Below are 25291 nucleotides of genomic sequence, written 5' to 3' on the forward strand. Positions count from 1 at the left end.
TTGCAAGAGTAAAAGCATTTAATTTACTATGTTCCTCAGAAAGCTCCAGGTAAAATATAGGTAGGAATATTCACAAAAGATTCAGAATATAAAACTCTCCAGGTAATTAGTAGTCTTATTATTATTGGAACTACAGTAGAAAAGGCTAGCTATCCCCTGGACTGCACCAGGGGCCTCGCTGTTGTAGCTTGGAGACACTGGAGTTGTTCTGAGTGAGCAACAAGCTGAGATCATTCTTCCAGTTCTCCCAACAGCTCAACGAAGTCGGTGATGTACCACTTGGCATTGTTCTTCACTTGTTGCCGGATCACATTTCCCCCAAAACCAATGAAGGCATCCTAGGAGGGAAAGGGAGAAGGGATTAATATCGTTGAAAATGGCACACCCAGAAACATACATCCAAATAAATATAAAATAATTTTTAAAGATTTATTTATTTATTATGTATACAGCGTTTGGCCTGCAGGCCAGAAAGGGGCACCAGATCTCATTACAGATGGTTGTGAGCTACCATGTGGTTGCTGGGAATTGAACTCAGGACTTCTGGAAGAGCAGCCAGTGCTCTGAGCCATCTCTCCAGTGCCCTATAAAATACTTCTAAGGGAAAAATTGCCTATATACTTAAAAACACATGTATATCTGTGTGTGTGTGTGTGCATATTGCTATATATACGTATATATGTGCATATGCCCAGTCTCACTCTCTGCTTCCAACTTGCTGATAAGATGTGAGCTCCCAGCTATTGCCTGGCACCGTGCCTGCCTGCCTGCCTGCCACCACGCTCCCCTACATGATGACAGGCTAACCCTCTGAAACTCTAAGCAAGCCCCAGTGAAATGGTTTTTGGGGTTTTTTAAGTTGCCTTGGTCATGGTGTCTCTTCACAGCAATATAACAGTAACTCAGACACTTATTCACACGTATTCCTGGTTGCATGTCTTTTAGTGGCTTTGTGTTCTTAGGATATTTAGCTGTTCTTGTTTAAGTTCTGTGGTTAACTTCCTATGGTTTTCAGCCAGACCTAGGAAACAAAATTACCACCTGGAGAACAACAACAACAACAATCCTCCCCCCTCTCCCCCGCACCCTTGGATACGCACAGCAGGAGGGCAGGCTTCCATGTCCGTAGCTCCATCTCCAATCATGATTATTTTCTTAAAGTGAAATTTTTCCTTTAAAAATCCAATAACCTTCCCTTTCCCACCAGACTCGGCTGTCGGCTGCATCTCATCGAAACCTGCATACTCCCCTTAAGAGGACAGAGAGAAAACATGAGGGTCACAGGAGCATTTGGCTCCGGCCAGCTTGTTTATACTGATGATACCCGAACTTAAAGATCAGCATGAAGTCTAAAGCAGCCCTGGGTATGGTCACCCAGCAAGGGACCTGACCCATATTCCTGAGGAGGCGGCAATGGTGGGTTACCTTAAGTTGAATTACCTGCATCTTCTAAGCTTCCAATGTAGCAATTTTAAACTTTGTTAAGATATCAGAGCACCATAATATAGCAATACACCATTAATATATTAACATTACCTAAAGGAAATAACCAATTTATTCTTACTTTTTTTTTTTTTTTTTTTTTTTTTTAAAGATAGGATCTCACGTAGAGCAGGCTTTCCTTGAATTTACTATGACTTCTAGGATGACCTTGAATGTCTGATTCTCTGGCTTCCACATCTGGAGCACTGTGATTACAGGTGTGCGTGCGCTCCCCACGCCTGGTGTATGCAGTGCTGGAGATGGAACCCGGGGCTTCCTACACATTAGGCAAGTGCTCTGCCCACTGAACCCCATCCCCAACTCTGAATTTATTTCTATCATTGTGGAAATGACCACACTCATTAGTGGGGTGTGGGGCTGGTGTGGTGTGTTTGAGATGAGTGTCACTCTGTGGCTCAGGCTGGTCTAGAACTTGAAGCAATCCTCCCACCTCAGCCTCCCAAATGTTAAGAGTGAGTCCCCAGGCCTGGTCACGCAATTGTTTTTGTTTGTTTGTTTGTTTGTTTTGTTTGTTGGCTTAGTTTGGTTTGCTTATTTATTTATTTAGGTTTTTCGAGACAGGGTTTCTCTGTGTAGTTTTGGTGCCTGTCCTGGATCTCGCGCTGTAGACCAGGCTGGCCTCGAACTCACTGAGATCCACCCATCTCTGCCTGGATCAAAGGCATGCGCCACCACCCAGCCTTGTTTTTATTTTTTAAGATGGAATCTAAGTAGCCCAAAATGACCTTTAATTCCTAATTCCCTGACTCCGCTTTCTAAGTGCTGGGATTACACAGGCATTCCCTGTTATGGGAGTTCATGCAGAATTCTGCAGCTGGCTTGATTCCAGAGTGTTAGTACCTGGACTGATCTGCCTTTTGTGTCTGGTAGCTTCTGTTTGAAACTCTCTTATCGGGAGAGTTTCCTAACAGTTCAAAGCTGATGCAAAACTTGGTTACAAGAGGACTCAGCAAACTGAGATGTCCCATGGCTAGGAATTGCTTTGGCATTTGTCTCTTTGGAGCTTCAGATAAGAGGTTTTGGTATATGGAAATTGACTTGCTAAAGGGTGTAAAATTGCATAACAATAAAAGAGCCCTTGGCTAAGTTATAGGAGTCAGTTCATCAGAAGTTGGCTATCCTGCGGCCACAGAAAGCTAGAATTCATCCTAGAGTGCCTCTGTTCCTTCTTTCCATGGACCTGTCCCTGACACAATGCCCTTCCCCGGTTTCATACCTTTTTTCCCCCAAAGACAGGCTTTCTGTGTAGCCCTGGCTGTCCTGGAACTTGCTCTGTAGACCAGGCTGGTCTCAAAGATTCACCTGCCTCTGCCTCCTGGGATGAAAGGCGTGAGCCACCACTGCCCGGCTATCTTGATACCTTTCTAAATCAGTGGGTTGGGGACATGCAAGCTACGATACCCACAATACCCACGTGGAGGTCAAACAGACAATTCTGTGGAGTCGGTTCTCTCCTTCCAAATTGATGTGGGTTGCAGGAATTGAATTCAAGTCAGGCTTCTTTGGCAAACACCTTTACCTGCTGAGCCATGTCTCTGGCCCTCACGTGGTTTTAAGACTACCCCATGACATAACTAGAGAGCTCTTTGGTTTTTTGAAACAGGGTTTCATATAGCCCAGGCTATCCTAGAACTTACTGTGTGTCCTAAGATGACCCTGAACTCCTGATCTTCCACCTGGAGTATAGGTGGGAACCAACTTGCCCGGTTTAAGTGCCAACCCGGGTGCTTTAGGTAGGCTGCACAAACACTGAACCAAAAGACCAAGCGCAGCCCAAGAGCGCTCTGTTTGCTGTTTATTTTGTTGTTGTTGTTGTTGTTGTTGTTGTTGTTGTTGTTATTAATTATGATTTATTTGTGTGGAGTGGTGTACATGTGGGTGCAGGTGTGTGGAATCCAGACCATTGTGAGCTGCCAACCAATACCATACTGGGAATAAACTTGGATCCTCCAAATGAACTGCCTGTACTCATAACCACTGAACCACCTCTCATCCTGTTTTTGGTCTTTAGAGACAAGTTTTTGTTCTGTAGCCCAAATTAGACTCAAACTTGAAATACTCCTGCCTCAGCCCCTCAAGAGTCTAGCATATCTGGAGCCCTCTTGGGACTATGTAAATGTAGCTGTGACCCCAGGTGTCCCAAGAACAACGGTAATGCAGCAACTCATTAACCAAACTTCTTCCCGGTCTAAATTGCTCCAGATAAAGTAAAACAAACAAACAAAAAACCCTAACAGTAACATCACAAAATAAGCCTGCAGGCTACGGGTGAGCACATGAATATGCAAAGTCAAGTCAGGACAGATGACAACCTCAGCCTGTTTTGCAGAGCAAAGAGCACCAAAGTGCAGAGGGTGTCAGTCAAAAGAGCCATTCAAATGGGGCTGGGAGATGGCTCAGCAGTTCAGAGTGCAAACAGCTCTTGCAGAGGACCTGAGTTCAATTCTCAGTATCCAAGTCAGGTGTCTCACAACAGCCTGTAACTCCCGCTGCAGGAGAGCTGATATGCTCTTCTGGCCTCCAAGGGCACTTGTAGTCACACACACACACACACACACACACACACACACACACACACACACACACAATTTGTTTGTTTGTTTTTCAAGACAGGGTTTCTCTGTGTAGTTTTGGTGCCTGTCCTGGATCTCGCTCTATAGCCCAGGCTGGCCTCAAACTCACAAAGATCCTCCTGCCTCTGCTTTTCAAGTGCTGGGATTCAAGGCATGCGCCACCACTGCCCGGTCATAAAATTTTTTTAAAGATTTATTTATTTTTATTTATGTGTGGGTGTTTGGCCTGCATGCTTGTTTGTGTACTACATGAGTGTCTGGTGCCTTCAGAGGCCAGAAGAGGGAGTTGGATACCTGGAAGTGGACTTACGTAGCTGTGGGTTATCCAATGTGGATGCTAGGAATTGAACCCAGGTCCTCTGGAAGAGTGGCCAGTGCTCTTAACTCATTAGACACCTCTCCAGCCCCCATAAAAATGTTTTTAAAAGAGTAATTCATGTAACTCTTAACCCCAGAGTCACCATTCTTTAAGTTACATTCCAACAGACGCTATCTAGAATATTAAATAACGGAACAGATAAGAAAGGGAATATCCCAGCACTCGGGAGGCCAGCCTGGGCTACCAAGTGAGTTCCAGGAAAGGTGCAAAGCTACACAGAGAAACCCTGTCTCCAAACACCAAAAAAAAAAAAAAAAAAAAAAGAAGAAAGGGAATATACTACCATCAAAATCTTACCATTAGTCAAGGTGGTTAAAAAATGGTTAAAAATCTTACCATTAAAGTAGAATTTCAGCCTATTGGCAAATACATTAGTTGTTGGAATATTGAGCTTTGCAGCCACATGCTCCACGATACTCCTAAAGCCACCAGATATGAGGAACACCTGAACATTCCGCTCCTGTAGGCGACTTACCAGCTCCCTACAAAAATAAACACAAAATACAAAACATCAATTAATACAAAAAGGAAACATGAAAAAGGTGCTTTTTTAAAAAATTTCCTCTTAGGTCCATCCAACGCTGGAGGGCTTAACATTTTATGTTTTTCCTTTTTTTTTTTCTGAGGGGGTCTCAGTGGTGCTGGTGAGGTATTGTTCATCTGGGTTTTTTTTTTTTTTTTTTTTTGTTTTTTTTTTTCTGGAGCTGAGGACCGAACCCAAGGCCTTGTGCTCTACCACTGAGCTAAATCCCCAACCCTCATCTGGGTTTTATGTGTTTAAATAAAACTTTATTGATCTTCTGCCCAGTCACAGAGGCCTTTCTGAAGCCAGGTCTCTCTGCTCAGGGTCCGCACTTTCACCACCAAGGACATTTTTATTCCTCCGTCCACTTTTGTTCTCGTCTGTGGTGAGGTTGTTGTCATTTTTGTCTTTCTCATTGTTCTTCAGTTGGTTGGTTGTGGTTGTTTTTGAGACAAACTCTTGCTATGTAGCCAGCCTGGCTTTGAACTCACAACAGCAATCCTGCCTCGGCCGTGAACCAACACCTGGTCGTGGCTTTTGTGTTTGTCTGTTTTGCTGGCTGATTTTGATATAGGATCTCATGTGTCTGGGGATGACTTTAAACTTCTGACCATCCACCCCAACCTCCTATGTGCTAGGATAGACAAGGGTTTGCTACACACATACCCAGCTTGTGAGTGTGTGCGTGTGCGTGTGCGTGTGCGTGTGCGTGTGTGTGTGTGTGTGTGTGTGTGTGTGTGTGTGTGTGTGTTCTGAGACAAGGTCTCACTATGTAGCCCAGGGTGGCCTTGAACTCAAGAGCCTCCTGCCTCAGGTCCCTGAGTACTAGAATTACAAAATGTGCACCACATTCCCAGCATTATATGTGGTTTTTTCAGATGTACTTAGAAATTAATGGGTGGAGCTTTTCTGCTTCGGGAAACCATGCTGCACCAATGCTAAGATAAAGAACCCCTAGAGAGCCTCGTGGAAGCATGAGGACAGACATGAGCAAGACCAGAGTAAAAGGAGAGCATCTATAAGTACCAAGAGAGCCATGCAGAAGGGAGCCGCACAGCAACAGATCCTCCCAGGAGCAAAGAGTGTCACAAATCCCCAAGCTGATAGGAAGGTAGCGTGCCAAGGGTCCAGGCTGTACTTACCTTATGCCAGGGGTCAGGTGTGGAGGGTGCTCAGCTAGGAGCCTTTGCACCTGCTCCCTGGAGGGCTGGATCAATGCCAGGCGTTCAGTGAGTGCGTCTTTGAAAGGCAATGCTCCTCCCATGGCTCTCCGTGTCCTAGGAGGAAGACTCAATGATCAGGCCTGTTGGCATAGCTGTTCTTGAGGTCAACATGCCTTCCTATGCCAGGACTTCATGATAACCATCAGGAAGAAGGTCAGTGCCATGAAACCAACTCTCCAACAGACACGCTGCAGGCTGAGTATGGGAAGGCTGCTCGGGAATCACACTGAGACTCTGACACTATGTACCATATATGCATCCACCAACGGGTCAGAAACCCACACACCCCACACACAGGCATCTTGCCTGCAAGCCATAAACCCAGAACAAAACCAAAGGCTGCCGGGAGGTGGTAGCGCACGCCTTTAAACCCAGCACATGGAAGGCAGAGGCAGGGGGATCTCAGTGAGATTGAGGCTAGCCTGGTCTACAGAGTAAGTTCCAGGACAGCCAGGACTACACAGAGAAACCGTGTCTTAAAAAACCAAAACAAGGGTTGGGGATTTAGCTCAGTGGTAGAGCGCTTGCCTAGCAAGTGCAAGGCCCTGGGTTCAGTCCTCAGCTCTGAAAAAAAAAAAGAAAAAAGAAAAAGAAACAAAAACAAAATAGAAAAACCAAACCAAACAAACAACCAGAAACTGAAGGCTGAAAGCTCCTGTGTCAAATGCAGCTGAGCGGGTGACAGCCATAGCTCAGGAAGGTGTCGCTGCCGCAGGATGGGAAGGGGAAAGGGACAGAAGATCCTGGCCTGGGTTCTCTCTCTACTGAGGCAGAAGGCTGCACTCTCAACCATGACAGTAGGCACTGAAAGTTAAAACCCCTGGGCTATCTTCTTGGATTAATCATTTTCCCAGCCTGTCTAAGAATATGTCTCATCTGCCTTTGTTTTTGCTGGAATATTTGCAGATGGATAAATGAAGATGGCATGCAACCACATTCAGCTCCAGGCAACCAGAGGAAATACCTAGTGCTTTGTCTTAGCACTGGACCAGAAACCAAACCTAGGAACCGAGACCTGGGCCTTTCATCCAGTCTTTTTTGTTGTTGGTGGTGGTGTTTTTGTTTGTTAATCTTTGGGTTGTTTTCTGTTTTGTTTTGTTTTGTTTTGTTTTTGGGGGGTTTTGTTTTTGTTTTTTTGAGACAGGGTTTCTCTTGTGTAGCCCTGGATGTCCTGGAACTTACTACTATGCCCAGAAGGTCATTCTTTTTTTTTTTTTTTTTCAAGCATGGTGACATCTTTACCATCTCATAAAGGGAATAAAGACAGCTCATACATTTCAGACACGGCAGCCTCCACACCACAGAATTTGGCCAGCTCGTCAATCCCTTCTTCTCGGATGACGGTGCTGTCGACATCAAAGCACACTGCGTCCGCTGAACAGACAAGTTCCCTCAGCTCTGAGTGGGAGACCATCCTGGGAAGAATTTTCCTCCTGGAGGAGAAAAAGAGGAATGTCCTTAAAGATGTCAGATATAATCAGAAGGGGCTGGGGCTGGGGCTCAGTAGTAGAGTGTTTGTCCAGCACTCATGAAGCCCTGAGTTTCAGACCCCCAGCACCACCCAAGTCAGGTGTAGTGATGTCTGCCTGTGATCCCAGCTCTTAGGAGGTGGAAGCGGGAAGATCAAGAGTTAGGACTGGAGAGATGGATCAGTGGTAAAGAGTGCTTGTTGCAATTTCAAAGGATCCAAGTTCGGTTCCCAGCACCCTCATCAGGCAGCTCACAACTGCCTGTAACTCCAGCTCCAGGAGACCCATTACACTCTCTGGCACATGCATGTGCACACACACATACACACACAGGCATACACACACTTAAATAAAAATAGCAATAATAATTTTTTTAAAAAGAGCGAATTTCGGGATGGTGGTGGCATATGCCTTTAATCCCAGCACTCGGGAGGCAGAACCAGGCAGATCTCTGAGTTCGAGGCCAGCCTGGTCTAGAGAGAGAGATCCAGGACAGGCAACAAAACTACATGAAGAAACCCTGTCTTGAAAAACAAAACAAACCAAGACAAAAGAGAGAGAGAGAGAGAGTTAGTTAGTTAGTTAGTTAGTTAGTTAGTTAGTTAGTTTAAGTTCATCCTTAGCTACATAGCAAGTTTGAGGCCAGCCTGCTCTACATAAGACCCTGTTTCAGAAAAATATGGCAGTAAAGATGCCTGCTGCTTGCCGGGCGGTGGTGGTGCACACCTTTAATCCCAGCCCTCGGGAGGCAGAGCCAGGCGGATCTCTGTGAGTTTGAGGCCAGCCTGGGCTACCAAGTGAGTTCCAGGAAAGGCGCAAAGCTACACAGAGAAACCCTGTCTCGAAAAAACCAAAAAAAAAAAAAAAAAAAAAAAAAAAGAAAGATGTCTGCTGCCAAACCTCAACCCTGGAAGCCACATGGTAGAAGAGAGGAATCATGAAAGTTGACCTCTGCCCTCCATGCTCACACTGTGCTACACATGCATCCCCACTCACACACAACACAGTTTCTTTCTTCCTTTTTTTTTCCAAGACAGGGTCTCTCTGTGTAGCTTTGCACCTTTCCTGGAACTCACTCTGTAGCCTAGGCTGGCCTCGAACTCACAAAGATCCACCTGCCTTTGCCTCCCAAGTGCTGGGATTAAAGGTGTGCGCCACTACCACGCGGCAACAGAGTTTCCTAAGAAAAGAAATAAAGCTTGTTCCATAAATGTATCATGCGATTCAACTGGGCGGGATGGTGAGGCACAGGTTGAGGGAAAGCTAGCCAGGAAGGTAAATTATGTAACAGGTAAAATGAGATCATGGCTGAGAATGACTGACAGGCACCCAGAGGCTCAAAACCAGCCAAAAAGACAAATCCAGGTCAGGCGCCTGACTTGGGACCTGACAATAAACAAAACAATGTCCTTAAGAGGCTCCCGGTCTTTCAGAGATGCTGGGCATGGCGCTGTGTGTGTGTGCACGCTTGCAATCTCAGCACTAGGGAGGGGAGATGGGGAGAGGAGGGTCAGGGGTTAAAGGTCATCCTTGGGTCTAAACTGAGTTGGGGTACTAAGGTCAAGGCACACCTGGGCTAGAGATCCAACCTATAAATAAGTAAGTGGGTATGGGTGGTGATGCACCTCCATGTTCCCAGCACTAAGGAGGCTGAGGCAGGGGGATCATGAGTGCAAAGCTAGGCTGGTGCTACTTTGTGAGACTAGTCTTAAAAAAAAAAAAAACTTAGCCATAGGGGAACACTAAATTCAGCGGCTTCAAAGTAAATTGTGCACAGTAGAATGGACTCTGGAACCTTCACAACTGGCTTTTGGGGGAAGGGAGGAAGCCCACAGATGAGGAGTGGAGAGACCGCTGGAAGAAAGGTCTGTGTTCAAACACAGGCCCAGGCCCACTCACTGCCTTCCGTGGTACAGGCTGGGACTTCAGCTTGGCAGTGGGTCCACCTGACTGTATTTTTTTTAAAAAATTGTGCTGACAAGCCGTTCTTCCCCAGAGCTCCAAAGTGAAAACAAGGGTTTTTCCTTCGTGGCTGGATTTAGGAGGCCAGAATTGGGGTAAGAAGGAAAAATAAAATAAAAAATCTCCTTGCTTAAACAGATCGATGCTTTTCCATCTAGTATCTTGCAAGAGGCACCTAAGATTACGTTAGCTCTTACGTTAGGATACACACCTCTTATCTCCTAAGCTGCGTTAAAAACAGATAAAAGCAGGTGTGGTAGGGCTGTCGATCTTCCCAGCACAGGAAGGGTGGAAACAGAAGGATTAGCAGCTCAGGGCCAATGAGGCTGCAGGAAACCCTGCCCCAAAATACAGGACAGTTAAGGTCAGCACAGGGAGGCTGGAGAGGTGGCTCAGCGGTTAAGCGCATTTGCTGCTTGTACCGAGGACCAGCCCAGCTCCCAGCACCCACACGGCAGCTCTCCAAACCGCCTGTAACTCCGGTCCCAGGGGATCCAGTGCTTTCCTCTGACTAGTACATGTGTGGTACACATACATCAAATAAAAATAGATACATGTTTAAAGTGGCCACACAGAAGAGGACATCGGGTCCTCTGGAGATGGAGTTACAGGTGGTCTAAGGTGCCTACCATGGGTACTAGAAGCCAGACTCAAGTCCTCTGGGAGAGCAACAACACTTAGCTTGCTGAGCCATCTCTCCAGTTCCCAGTGTTGAAATTGTTAAAGACCATGAGGACTTTCAGTGTTGGAATAAGTACATTCTGCATTATGGAAATAAATAAATAAACAAAGTGGCCACAGAAGTTAAACACATCAGAGAGACTCAAGTTTACCAGGCTCTGGAAGTGGGTGAAACATCCTAAAGACAAAGCTATTCAGGACCCCTGGACAGCAAAACAGGTTCTGGGAAACTTCTAGATCCAGGTCAATCAGAGACCCTCTCTGGAGTAGGGAAAAAGTGTTAGGCCAGCATATTTCTTTCTTTTTCTTTTGTTTTTATTGGGTTTTTTGTTGTTGTTGTTTTGTTTTTTGTTTGTTTGTTTTTCATTGCAGAAGGGTTTGCCAGGTAGCCCAGGCTGGTATGAAACTCCTCATGTAGCCTAGGCTATGCCGAACACAAGACCTTCATGCCTTAGCTAAAGTGCTAAGATTACAGGCATATGGTTCTATACCTGGCCACTTACATTTTATGATTAAAGAAACAGTTAATCTGAGTGAATGAAATGGCTCAGTGTAGATTCAGGAGTCTGCTGCCAAGCCTGATGACCTAAGTTCGGTCCCCAGGACCCACATAGTAGAGGAAGAGAACTGAGTCTCAAATATTGTGCTCTGACTTCACAAGTACCAGGGCACCTGTGCACGAATCAACATGTACAATAAACAAATTTGTAAGCAAATAAATAAATGTAAAGAAATAAATGAAAATGTTTTTAAAAAGAAAAAAAAACAGGGTTGGGAAGATGTCTGAGTGGTTAGAAACACACACACATACACACAAACACACATATATATTTTTAAAATGTAATGGTAAATTTTCAAAAGAAAAGGGAGCTAGGGAAATGGTTCCACACTCAAGAGCACTTGTTGCTCTTGCAGAGAGCCTGGGTTTAGTTCCCAGAATTTATTCATTGACTTACAACTATCCGTAACTCTAAGTTCCTAGGGATCCACTGCCATCTTCTGACTTCTGTGGACCCACTGAATGCAGGTTGTGCACATACATCCAGGTAGGCAAAACTCATACACAAGAAATTCCTTTCTTTTTCTTCTGGTTTTCTGAGACATGATCTCTCTACATGTCCCGGAGCTCAACACATGGACCAGGCTGGCCTCAGACTCACAGAGATCCTCCTGCCTCTGCCTTCCAAATGCTGGGATCAAAAGTGTGCACCACCATGAAGGCAAAATAAATAAATTCTTTTAAGAAAGAAAGCTAGCTATTCAAGCTGGGCATGATGTGTATGTCAGGACTCAGGAGGCTGTGGTAGGAGGTTACTGTGAATTACAGACCAACCTGGGATACAAAATGAGTCCTTGCCACAAAAAAATAAAATAAAATAAAGAAAAAGAAAAGCATTTTTCGGGGGCTGGAGAGACGGTTCACCGGTTAAGAGCACTGGCTGCTCTTCCATGGAACTTGAATTTGACCCCAGCAAGCACCCATAGGGTGGCTCATAACCAACTACACCTCCAGTTCTGGAGGATCTGATACCCTCTTCTGACCTCCTCAGGTACCAGGCATGCAAGTGGTACACAGATATGCATGTGGGAAAAACACTCATACACATATAACAAAAATTTAATTAAAAAAAGAAAGAGACAAACTTCTTGTAACCAGAGTGGCATGCATATGTCATGTTATGGCAGACAATGCTTTTTTTCTTTTTTCCCTCCTCCTCCCCTCCTCCTCCTTTTTAAAGACAGGTCTCCTGTAGCCTACCTAGCCTGACGTCAAACCTGCCTTGTAGCCAAGGATAACCTTGAACTCCTGATCAGCCCATTCCCACCTCCAGAGCTCTGAGATGCCAGGCATGAGCACTACACCTACTTTGTTCAGTGGAACCCAGGGCTTTGAGCACGATAGGCATGTACTCCACCCACTGAGCCACACCCTCAAACCAACAGCTGGCTACTTTCCACTAGAGGAGGTTAGCTCATGGGCAAACCTAATGACCAAATGCATGAAGATGTCAGGTACTCACGATTCTCCAGAGCTGGATTCCTGGATGACAGTGTCTTTTTCTTCCCCTTACTTAGTTGGTTAAAAATGCACCGTAAACCCCAGGTTAGAGTTGTTGTTGTTGTTTTTTTAAAGAAATATCTGTGGGTTTTTTGCAAGAGCCTAAAAAAAAAAAAAAAAAAAAAAATGAGAAAATGAACGACCAGGAAGACTTGTGGCAAATGGGTGGAGATTGTGGGACAGTTGGTAAAGCGCTTGCCTGGCAGGTAGCAAGCCTGGGCTTCTACCCTCCGCTGTGCACAAACCAGGGTTGATGACCTACACCTGTAATCCCAGCACTCAAGGGGCAGAATCCGTCCAAAGGCTCAGAAGTTCAAGGTTATTTTAGGCTACACAGGGAGGTTCAAGGCAAGCCTGGATTATACGAGACCCAGTCACAAAGAAAATTTTCGGGGGTGTGTGGGGAGGAAGACTGCTTGACCTCTCAGTAAGATTGTTCCAACAACGGGTCAAACCAAAGTTTCCTAAAACTGCTTCCCCTGGGAGATGGTGGAGCAGAGCAGAGAAGTAGCTACAGCCTGGTCTGTGGCTTCCACTCGGCCACTTCCGGGAAGTTAATGTACCTGATGGACAGAGGGCCTGCTGGGAGACAATATGCAAATCGGAGTGGAGAGACTTGAACATGGGCTAGATTCAACAGTCCCTGCTCCAAATAAGTCTCTTATTCCAAATAAGACCCATGTGTGTGGTGCCTCGTGCCCGTAATTTCAACATTAGAGGAGCTAAGGAAGCCTGAGGCAGGAGGATCACTCTGAGTTTTAATCCTGTCTCCAAAACTCAAAAAAGAAAAGGAATCAATGACCAGGAGCTAGAACTGTAGGTGTGGCTCAGCAGCAGAGCGTCCTGGCCCTGTGCTCAAGAAACAATGCAATCAGTCAACTCATGAATTACAGGTCAGAGAGACAAAGTCAAGAGCAGCGGAGAAGTCAGAAAAGGATTCAGGAACTGGCGAGATGGCTCTGGAGGTGAAGATGTTCACCTTGAAACTCTGATGGCCCTCGCTCCCTCAAGCCCTGGAACCCTCGGTGAAAGAGGCCAACTGGCTGCTGAGCCGTCCTCTGACCAACACAGGTGCGCCATGGCGCATGCGTGTCCGTACCGATGCTCGCAGTAATAATAAATATGTGTACGTAAAGGAATTCTGGTGCTAGCTAGCATCGAGGGAGCAAAGCTACCAACTGGGAGCTGAGATCTTCATCGTTAACGCTGGAGAAGTGCTCAGGGGTAAAGTGGTCACCTAACGCACACCAAGTTCCATCCTCAGCATCACAAAAAGTTATTTTAAAAAAAAACCAATAGACGAAACAACAACAATAATAGTAAGCATTAAAATGCAAATAGAGGCTGCAGAGATGGCTCAGCAGTTAGGAACACCTGCTGCTCTTGCAGAGGACCCGGGTTCGAGTCCCAGCACCCACATGTCATATTATAATCATCTGCAACGCCAGTTCAAGTTCCAAGGGATCTGATGCCCTTGCCCTCTTCCGACCTGGGGGGGGGGGTGGCAGCACCAGGCACACACATGGTGCACAGACATACATACAGGCAAAATATTTCACAAATATAAAATAAATAAGTCTTTTTAAAAAAACAGCTGGACAGGCAGGAAAGATGGCTCAGAGGTTAAGAGCACTGGCTGCTCTTCCAGAGGTGCTGAGTTCAATTCCCAGCAACCACATGGTGGCTCACAACCATCTCTAACGAGATCTGGCTCTCTCTTCTGGCCTGCAGTCACACGCGCAAACAGAACATTGCATACATAATAAATAAATAAATCTTTAGAAAAATAAAGAAAGAAATAGAGCCGAAAGCCAGGCCTAGAGGTGCTGGCCATAATCCCAGCATGTGGGGAGCTAAGGCAGGAGGATCACTGCACGTTCACACTAGCCTGGGCTAATCACTGCATGTTCACACTAGCCTGGGTTACATAAAGAATTTTCAAGTTTCAGGCCAACTGGGCTGTAGACATTCTGTCTCAAAAAAAAAAAAAAAAAAATTAACTACACCATTCAAAAAGGGAGCTATGTAAATAAACTTGTAAAAAGAATGAGTAAAGTTTCTGTGAAGATAAAAGTACTGAGAACTCTCATATACCACTGGGGGGGGATGAGGAGGGGGTGAGATTTAAGCAAATTTCTTTCTTTTTGTTTTTTGTTAGTTAGTTTGTTTGTTTGTTTTTCGAGACAGGGTTTCTCTGTGTAGCTTTGGTGCCTGTCTTGGAACTCACTCTGTAGACCAGGCTGGCCTGGAACTCACAGAGATCCACCTGGCGCTGCCTCCCGAGTGTTAAAGGCGTGCGCCACCACCGCCCTGGCATTAAACCAATTTCTTGTAGGTTGAAGACAGATTTACAAACCCCAGCAGCTCTGCTCTTAGAGATTTCCTACAAAAAGGAACGTCGATGGGAGAGAAACATCTTCACGGTTTATTTGTAGGTGATTGCCCAAATGTCCATCAACAGATAAGCTTTAAGCACTGGGAGATGGAAGCATGAGGATGTGAGGATCACGAGTTCAAGGCCAGCCTGTGCTAACACACACACACACACACACACACACACACACACACACACACACACACACGAGAGTAACTATAATATCCAAGACTCATCTATAGAAAATAAAACCGGCGCTGGAGAGATTGCTCAATGGTCAAGAGAGCTTGCTGTTCCTGCAGAAAATAGAAGTTTGGTTTCCGGCACCCCCATGGGTCACAGAGGTCGATTCACTGCCTTCTGTAACTCCAGTTCCTGGGGATCTGACACCTTTGGCCTCTGAAGGTACACACACACATACAGAGAGAGAGAGAGAGAGAGAGAGAGAGAGAGAGAGAGAGAGAGAGAGAGAGAGAGAGAGAGAGAGAGAGAGAATGCGCAAATTTAATGAATGAAAGATTTAACACCCAAATTAAAGCTATTCCTTTATAACTGTATATGTTTAGTGTGTGTGTGTGTGTGTGTGTGTGTGTGTGTGTGTTTATTTCAAATTCTATTTCTAATGGAAACTATGGCAAAGTCAAGACACTTCAGTTCCCCGTTTGGAGAATTTCCATATCTTCTACAGATGATTCTCCTGGGCCAGATTGCATCATTCATTCATGCTGTTTGTCTTGGAGAATGAAAAAAGTGAAGCTCTCTAAAATATGAACTAGCGAAAGGAAAGCCTTGGAGTCCCAAGAGATAATCTACCTATCCAGCAAAGAATCAGAGAGGCCACAGCTGTGGGAAAGCGAGGACCGGTGCATCAGAGATCTGGGCACAGGGCAAGACTGGCGCGGGAGGGGAACTCACCGCGGTTCCTGGGCCGCGCTGGTCTTCACGGTTCCTGTGCCTGTAACTTTCCGGTAGCAGCGGGGTCTGGAGCTGCCGTGACGTGCGAGCGCTGCGTCCTAAGGGAGGTGACCGGTAGAGGAGATCACAGTCCTCACCCAAGGCTGATCTGGGATTTGCTGATGGGTCCGGTGGCTTCAGAACAGTTTTCGCATGTGCGTTTCCAACTGGAGACGGCCGATCTCAGCTCTGCAAAACCCGGTTGGAAGGCGGCCTTGGTCCAGCCCCCAGGGGAGGGGCTTCCCGGTCCCGCCCCCCACCCCTTCCCTTCCTAGGGGCTCCGCGTATACCGAGCCTCTGTGAGATCTCTGTGATCTCAAGTTTGTTGAGATGGCTAGAAAGAGCTCCCCGACTTTCAGAAGCAGTGCCCCAATGCGGGGTCCCTGCAATCGAGAGGAGCGAGGGACCTCTGCACTGATTTCACAATGCACGAAGCCCCTTGTGAGCTCTTTCTGAAATCCCGCGTTTCCTACGCTGTCCCTGCAGAAAGGCAGGAGCCAGGAGAATTACAAAATCTACACAGAGTCGCTGGCAAAGTGACTCAGTTGGCAGAGTGTTTGCCTGGCGTTCAAGAATTGGGTCCCATCCCCAGCACCACATAAACCCCACGGTGGTACAAGCCTGTTAACTTCAGCACTCAGAAGGTGGAGAGAGGAGAATCAGAAGTTCCAAGTCATCCTGACTACATAATGAATTTGAGACAAGCCTGCACAATCGGAGAGACCCTGTCTAAAAATAAAAACACTTTGTTCACACTTAAAGTGAAAAAGAAAAAAATCTTTGCTGGGCTGGAGAAAGGCCCAGAATTTAACGGTACTTACTGTTACTGCAGAGGATCCAGGTTTGGGTCCCAGCACCTCCATCAGGGGCTCACAACCACCTGTAGCTCCAGTTCCAGGAGATCCAATGCCTGCTGGCCTCCGAGGGCACCAGCATATATGCAGACACATACATACACGTGAATAAAAATAATTCTTTTTATTTTAGTATGTATGGATGTTTCCTCTGCATGTCTGGCACTTTGTGGTACCTGCTAAGGCCAGAAGAGGGCATCTGATCCTCTGGAGCTGGAGTTCAAGGAAGTTGTGAGCCACCATGTGGCTGCTGGGAATCAAACCCAGGTCCTCTGGAAGAGCAGCCACTGCTCTTAAGCACTGAGCCATCTCTCAAGCCCCTATCTTTTCTTAATCTTGGCAGTTTTCCCCTCATGTGTATACTTGTGTGGTGTGCTTGCATGTTTTCTCGTGTGTGATGTGTGCTTGTGTGTGCACATGGAGACCCAAGGATGGTAGCAGGTGTCTTCCTCAATTGCTTTCTGCCTAAGGTAGAATCTCTTCACTGAACTCAAGAGTCCATGCACAGAACTATTCTACCAGGGGCTGGAGAGACGGTCCAACGGTTGAGAGCACTGGCTGCTTTTCCAGGGGTCCCGAGTTCAATTTCCAGCACCCACGTGGTGGTTCACAACCTTCTATAATAGGATCTGATGCCCTCTTCTGGCATGCAGGTATACATGCATAGCACTCATACATAAAATAAAATAAAATGAAACAAAATAAAATAAAATAAAAAAACTATTCTACCTAGTGAGCCTACTTTGAGGATCACATTTCTGCCTTCCCAGTGCTGGAATTTCAGACAGGCCTCTATTCCCACCCCACATTTATGCGCGCTCCATGAATCTAAACTCCCAATTTTGGATTTGCATGGCAAGTACTTTAACCACTGAGCCAACTTCTTAACCTGTATACCTGTTTGTTTTATCTACTTGGTTGGTTTGAGGGTTTTGTTTCTTGGGATTGTGTGTGTGTGTGTGTGTGTGTGTGTACTTGGAATTGTAAACCTATGGGTTTGTTTGTTTGGTTGGTTTTGGTTTTTTGAGACAGGGTTTCTCTGTGTAGTTTTGGTGCCTGTCCTGGATCTCGCTCTGTAGACCAGGTTGGCCTCGAACTCACAGAGATCCGCTTGGCTCTGCCTCCCGAGTACTGGGATCAAAAGCGTATGCCACCACCGCCGCCCGGTGAACCTAAGGTTTTACACATATTAGTCAAATGTTCTCCTATTCAGCATTTATAGCCCTACCTAGCCCTCTTTTTCATTCATACTTTGAAAATGAGCCTAGATTGCCCACGTTGGCCTTCAACTGACTCTATAGCCCTGTCAGTCCTTGAACTTGTGATCCTTCTGCCTCAGTCTCTTGATGGCTGGGATGACAGGCCCGAATCACCAGGTCCAGCTTCGTTCTGTGCTGCCTGCCCCTTCCAGATATCACTTGTCCAGCTATTACTGTAACATAGCCAGGAAGGAATGTTGTTTCCAAATATTTACATTGCAGGAAGCCGGCTGCAATTGGGCAATGAAGTCCAACATAAGACAACTTGAAGCCTCTAGTGCTGACCGTCTGCTTCTCCAAGCTGAGAGAATGTCAAGGCTAAGACAGGCCTCTAGCCACAAACAACCATGCCCTTAGCCAGAGAAGCTCTCAAAATACACACTGCAGGAAGGTGGTACAAGTCTTTAATCCCGGCACTCAAGAGGGAGGCAGAGGCAAGTGAATCTATGGGAGTTGGAGGCCAGCCAGGTCCACATTGTGAGTCCCAGGCTAACCTACAGCTATGTAGTGAGACTCTGTCTCAAAAGAAACAAAGGAAAAATTATACAATTCAATCCTGGTCAGGGCCTAGTGTTGGGGTCCAGCCCCAACCTATCAAAGGGTCCCTTGAAGGGGGGGTGAGGAATTAAGAAATACTAGATAGGAAATATAGACATAGATGTAGGGAAAGACAGAAACACAGGATAGCTTCGGGAGGGCCCTGGGTCAATACCCAGCAGCCTTGAGTTTATTTCTAATGGACTTTTTTTTTTTTCATCAACTTGATAGATTACAAATTCTTATCCTACTGGTAAAATGTTTCACTAAAGCTTGCCCAGTGATTGGGTAAAACCAAAACTTATAAGCCATAGTCATCCTGGGATCCCCCCTGCTAGGTAGCCTCCCTGGATCTGTGGGTTGCAGTCTGATTGTCCTTTGCTTTATATCTAGTATCCACTTATGAGTGAGTACATAACATGATTGTTCTGAGTCTGGGTTACCTCACTCAGGATGATGTTTTCTAGTTCCATCCATTTGCCTGCAAATTTCATGCTGTCGTTTTTCTCTGCTGAGTAGTACTCCATTGTGTATATGTACCACATTTTCTTAATCCATTCTTGAGTTGACGGGCATCTAGGTTGTCTTCAGGTTCTGGCTATTACAAATAGTGCTGCTATGAACATAGTTGAGCATGTATCTTTGTGGTATGATTGAGCATTCCTTGAGTATATACCCAAGAGTGGTATGGCTGGGTCTTGTGAGAAACCACCATACTGATTTCCACAGTGGTTGTACAAGTTTGCACTCCCACCAGTGGAGGAGTGTTCCCTTTGGACTTTTTATACACTAGCAAGGGGAGAGAGAAGCAAAAGACCTCCCCATTTCAAGATCAACAACTTACAATGAAGAGTAGACACTTCAAAACACCTGGTAACCATACCCCATGGCAAAGCATCTTGTGATTAGGCCTTAAAGTATAAGACATCTTGGGGCTAGGGAGATGGCTCAGTAGTTAAGAACACTGGCTGCTCTTCTAGAGGACCCAGGTTCATTTCCCAGCAACCACATGACACCTCACAATTGTCTATAACTCCAGTTCCAGGGGATCTGACACCCTCACACAGACATACATGCAGGCAAAACACCAATGCACATAAAATAAAAAATAAATTAAGATTTTTTAAAAAAGACATCTGGTAATCATACCTTTGCATCCTATTAGGCAGCCTTGGAGAGCAACATAAACTCTGACTCTCTGACCTTGAGTCAAACCACAGTCGGAATCTTTGTGGGCAGTCACACATCAAGTAATAAAAGTCCCCAAGCTCTTTGAACGGACATGACTACTTAGTTTTCCTATGCCCACTGAAGATGGGATTCTTTTAAATCACATTGATTTAATTACTGTGGGACAAGTTCCACAGTGTGCATGTGGAACTCAGTGACAACTTTATGGTGTCAGGCTTCTCCTTCCACTATGAGCGTCCTGGGCATCAAATTCATGTCATTAGGCTTATGGCAAATGCCTTTACCAACTGAGCCATCTAGCCAGCCTCAGAGATGATTTTGATGAAGTAGAGTACTTGCCTAAATAATCCCCAAGACCAGATGAAATAAGTGAATTGAGAGTTTTGAAATAACAATCTAGTCAATAACACATATGTATTTAGTGGTAGCTTTTGTTGTTGTTGTTGTTTGTTTGTTTTTCAAGACAGGGTTTCTCTGTGTAGCTTGGGAGCCTGTCCTGGAACTTTGTAGACCAGGCTGGGCTCGAACTCACAGAGATACACCTGCCTCTGCCTCCTGAGTGCTGGGATCAAAGGTGTGCACCACCACGGCCCAGCATATATGGTAGTAACTTTAAAAGAAGTGTAATAAAATATGCTAGATGTTAAACACTAAACATATGTGTTTAAGTATAGGTAGCAATGGAAATTTGTATTTGAAAAGGAAAGCTTAACTACTATAAATATGAACGACTACAAGAGTTCATGTGTGCTATTATTATTCCTACTTTACATAGTCACGACAGAAATTTCAGGTATTTAAATAAAATCTATCAGCTGTTCATGGTCCTTTTAGCCACCTCATCTCACACCTGTACAATGTTTGGGCACAAGATGGCAGTGTTGATGTTCAGCCAGAGCACACACATGTAAAAAATGAGTCAGGGGCTGGAGAGACAGCTCAGTGGTGAAGAGCATGTATTGAGTCTAATTCCCTGCACCCACATCAGGCAACTCACAACTGCCTGTCACTTCAGCTCCAGGGGGATCTGATACGCCAGGCCTCGTCCAGGCACCTGCACTCACACACACAGACAGACATAAAAGAAAAAAATGTTAATGTGTCAGGAAGCCAGGTGTAGTGGCTCACACCTTTAATCCCAACACTTGGGAAACAGAGGCAGGCAATATTTTTGAGTTTGGAAGCCAAACAGGACTACACAGTAAGACATAGTGAGACTGTCTCAATAAACAACAAACAAACATACAAAAATACACAAATAAGTGTCATAAAAACAGCAACTAAGAGCCAGGCGGTGGTGGCGCACGCCTTTAATCCCAGCACTCGGGAGGCAGAGGCAGGTGAATGTCTGTGAGTTTGAGGCCAGCCTGATCTACAAGCAAGAGCCAGGAAAGACACCAAAACTACACAGAGAAACCCTGTCTCGAAAAACAAACAAACAAACAAACAAAAAAACAGCAACAAGGCTGGGAGGTGGCCTTTGATCCCAGCACTCTGGAGGCAGAGGCAGGCAGATCTCTGTGAGTTCAAGGCCAGCCTGGTCTTCAGTGTGAGTTCCAGGACAGGCAGGACTACACAGAGAGATCCTATCTTGAGAGACCAAAATGAAATAAACAAGCAGCAACCACAACAAAACCATTGACAGATGCTAAAAGTAGTGTGTGGCATGGTGAAAGAGAATATTTATAGAATTCCTCACGAGATGCCGACTGAATACAGAGAGCAAAGCTAGTTTTTTGTTTGTTTGTTTTTTAAATAAGAACAGTTTATTAGTAGACCCACTATTTTTTTCTTTTTTCCGGAGCTGAGGATCAAACCCAGGGCCTTGTGCTTGCTAGGCAAGCGCTCTACCACTGAGCTAAATCCCCAACCCCGAGCAAAGCTAGGTTTAAAGGTTTGTTTCTATTATTGTCTAGTTACGTATAGACTATGTATCTGCATGTAGGTATATGGCCACGAGTGCAGGCCGGAGGTGTCAGATTTCCCTGAAGCTGGAGTTACAGAGAGTGTGGGCTGCCTGATGTGTGGGTGCTGGGAATCGAACTCAGGTCTTCTAGAAGAGCCATCGGCAAGTGCTCTTAACCGCTGAGCCAGCTGTCCTGTAGCCCCAAAGAGAAAAGTTACGACTTTATAGTAATCTGGCAACTTTCGAATAAATGGTCAAAGTCAACAGCACGAACAATGAGATAAACTGGAATCACTTGCCTCTTCTTAAGCCACCACAGGGACACGTCATTTCTGTAGTATTTCTCACCAGAAATTAATTTAGGCCTCAGGAAACAGCAAACTACACAAAATAAATCTATAAAATAGTTGTTATATTGTTGTTGGTTGTTTTTGCTTTTTTGGCTCTTTTGGGGGACCCCACCAGCCAGCTTCCAAACACACACACACACACACACACACACACACACACACACACACACACACACACACGGAGACTTATTCTTAATTATAAATGCTCAGCCTTAGCTTGGCTTGTTGCTAAGCTAAAACTTAAAGCTTTTCTTAACTTTTATTATCCCCGTGTACCTTTTGCCTTTGGGTTTTTACTTTTCTCTTACTTCTGTAAATCTTACTTTCACTCTTACTCCGTGGCTGGCTGTGTGGCTGGGTGGCTGGTCCCTGATGTTCTTCCTCTCCTTTTTTTCTTGCTCTTTCTTGTTTTCCACCCAGATTTCTCCTCCTATTTATTCTCTCTGACTGCCAACCCCTCCTATCCTTTCTCCTGCTTCGATATTGGACGTTCAGCGCTTTATTAGACCATCAGGTGTTTTACACAGGCAAAGCAAAACAGCTTCACAGAGTAAAACAAATGCAACATAAAAGAATGCAACACATCTTTGCATCATTAAACACATGTTCCACAGCATTAACAAATGTAACACATCTTAAAATAATACTCTACCACACAGGATACTCAAAACTGCCAGGATCAAGCCAGGGGGAGTGGTGGTACAGGTCTGTTAATCCCAGCAATCTATGGGGTGTAAGGATTGCCAGTTTGAGGCCAGCCTAGGCTACACAAGTTTCAGGTTATCTTGGACTACATAGTAAGCCTGTCTCAGAATTAGACTAGGTATGGTGATACAATACTACACTTACAGCACTCTGGAAACTGAGGCAGAAGAATCAGTTCAAGGTCACCCTGAGTTCATACTAAGTTTGAGGCCAGCCTGAGCTACAGGAGAACCTGTTAGTTTTTTGTTTTGTTTTAAAATATAAATTAATTAAATAAGGAAAGAACCAACTCCCTTTTTCCAGTTTGTTTTGTTTTTTGAGACAAGAGTCTTTCAGTGTGGCTTCTGGAGCCTTTTCTGGAATTCAGTAGCCCAGGCTGGACTCGAACTCATAGAAGACACCATCTGCTCCTGCTTCCTTAGGGCTGGGAGTAAAGGCATGCGCCACTAGCAACCAGCTGAGAACCAACGCTTAAAAGTTGTTCTATCATAGGGCGTTGGTGGTGGTGCGTGCCTTTAATCCCAGCACTCGGGAGACAGAGGCAAGCGGATCTCTGTGAATTTGAGGCCAGCCTGGTTTACAGAGTAAGTTCCAGAACAGCCTGGGCTGTTACATGGAGAAACCCTGTCTCAAAAAAACCAAAAAACAGCTGGGTGGTGGTGGCTCACGCCTTTAATCCCAGCACTCAGGAGGCAGAGAAAGGCCGATCTCTGTAAGTTCGAGGCCAGCCTGGTCTACAAAGTGAGTTCCAGGACAGGCACCAAAGCTACAGAGAAACCATGTCTCAAAAAAAAACGAAAACAAACAAACAAAAAAGAGTTGTCCTTCTGACCTCTGTACATATATATACTCTGGCACAGATGAAAGGTACAAACGCCTGTACACATACATGTGTACACACACACACTGTGCGCACCTGCGTACACACGCACAAGTAAGTGTAATAAAACCTTTTTGAGACTCTGTCTTAAACAACAACAAAACTCTTTTTAAAAGACTGGAAACCCAAGCTGGGTGATGGTGGCGCACACCTTTAATCCCAGCACTCGGGAGGCAGAGCCAGGCGGATCTCTGTGAGTTCGAGGCCAGCCTGGGCTACCAAGTGAGTTCCAGGAAAGGTGCAAAGCTACACAGAGAAACCCTGTCTCGAAAAACCAAAAAAAAAAAAAAAAAAGACTGGAAACCCGAATATGCTGTTGTGGGAGTAGGCCAAAGCGTATGACAATCTTAAATGCATCTTACAGATATCCTAGCATATATGTGAGATATCATAGAGATTTTCAGTAACAAAATATCAGAATAAATTTGGCCCAATGGGAGGTTGGTGAAATAAACTGTGATGCAGTCATTCAATGAATTATGTTAAAAAACAAACAAAACTCAAAAACGTAGCCAGAGGGGGTGATGCTGTGTGATACTCATTGTAAGAACGACGCAATTGCTGGGGATATAGTTCGGAGGTAAAGCACTAGCCTAGCAAATGTGAACCAGGTGTGGTGGTGCAAGCCCGTAATACCGGCACTTGAGAGGCAGCTGAACGTGGCTGGAAAGATGGCTCAGTGGCTAAGAGCACTGGCTGCTCTTCTGGAGGTCCTGGGTTCGACTCCCAGCAGCCACAAGGGGGTCTGGTTCCCTCTTTTGGTGTGCAGATATACACGCAGACAAAATACCCATATAAATAAATAGGAGGTAGGTAGAGGCAAGGAGGATAGGGAGTTCAAGACCAGCCTTATCTGCGGAGTGAGACCTTGTCTCAAAAGTAAAACGAGCCACAAGCAAAAAAAAAGAAAGAACGAAACCTCCAATATTTCTTCCCTAACATTTTAAAGAATATTATATTAAGTATTACCAGTGTCAGCACTGAGTTTTTCTGGGCAGTCTTTAATTTTCCAACTCACTCCATCATCCGCCTTTCCCATTCTCTGCCTTGTAAGCAGACACGTGACTCCCGAGTCGCTCTATGCATCATTTTACCAACAATTACAATGAATCTGCATGTTCACCAAGTGGCTGATATAAGTTAACGTGAGTTTTCCACGTGCCACTCATCATATACACGATTTTTGTGATTTTTCAAATCTACAGACCCACTTAAAAACATCACACCAGCATAATTACTGCAGCCAAAATAGCCAAGGTTTGGGAATAACTAAAGCTCAGCCAGATGAGTGGTTAGTTCTATCTTTCCTTTCTTTAATTTTCTGTGCTGTGATCACATCCAGGGCCTCTGCACCTGCTAGGCCAGTGCTCAACCACTGAGCTACCCTCCTCATATTTCAAATCAATTATAGTTCTTTCTTTCCTTTTTTTTTGGGGGGGGGGGGCGTTGAGACAGGGGTTTTCTGTGTAGCCCTGGCTCTCCTGGAACTCAAACTCACTGAGATCCACCTGACTCTGCCTCCCCAGCCCTGGGATTAAAAGTATGCACCATCACCACCCCGCTCTGTTCTTTTTTTTTTTTTTTTTTTTTTTTTTTTTTTTTTTTTTTTTTTGGTTTTTCGAGACAGGGTTTCTCTGTGTAGCTTTGCGCCTTTCCTGGAACTCACTTGGTAGCCCAGGCTGGCCTCGAACTCACAAAGATCCGCCTGCCTCTGCCTCCCGAGTGCTGGGATTAAAGGCGTGCGCCACCACCGCCCGGCTCCGCTCTGTTCTTTTTTGAGGCAGGGTCTCATTATGTAGCCATGGCTGGGCTGGACCTTGCCATGTAGATCAGGTTTACTTTGAACTCACATTGACCTGCCTGCCCGCCTAGTGCTGGGATTAAAGATGTGTGCCACTATGCCTGGCTT

General features: G+C 45.4%; 1 protein-coding gene across 1 annotated transcript in view; it reads right to left on the reverse strand.

The window, feature by feature from the left end:
* Psph (phosphoserine phosphatase) overlaps positions 1-25291 on the reverse strand; it is a 26602-nt gene continuing 1311 nt past the window's right edge. Inside the window, exons 2-8 of the mRNA XM_006971365.4 lie at positions 15662-15889; positions 12335-12474; positions 7476-7634; positions 6121-6255; positions 4792-4937; positions 1101-1249; positions 1-338 (exon numbers count right to left, since the gene is read on the reverse strand). Coding sequence (XP_006971427.1) covers positions 231-338; positions 1101-1249; positions 4792-4937; positions 6121-6255; positions 7476-7615 — 678 coding nt within the window. The 5' untranslated portion in view covers positions 7616-7634; positions 12335-12474; positions 15662-15889 and the 3' untranslated portion in view covers positions 1-230. The remainder of the gene's footprint in view (positions 339-1100; positions 1250-4791; positions 4938-6120; positions 6256-7475; positions 7635-12334; positions 12475-15661; positions 15890-25291) is intronic.

The sequence above is a fragment of the Peromyscus maniculatus genome, chromosome 23, assembly GCF_049852395.1.
Source record: "Peromyscus maniculatus bairdii isolate BWxNUB_F1_BW_parent chromosome 23, HU_Pman_BW_mat_3.1, whole genome shotgun sequence".
Classification (NCBI taxonomy): Eukaryota; Metazoa; Chordata; class Mammalia; order Rodentia; family Cricetidae; genus Peromyscus; species Peromyscus maniculatus.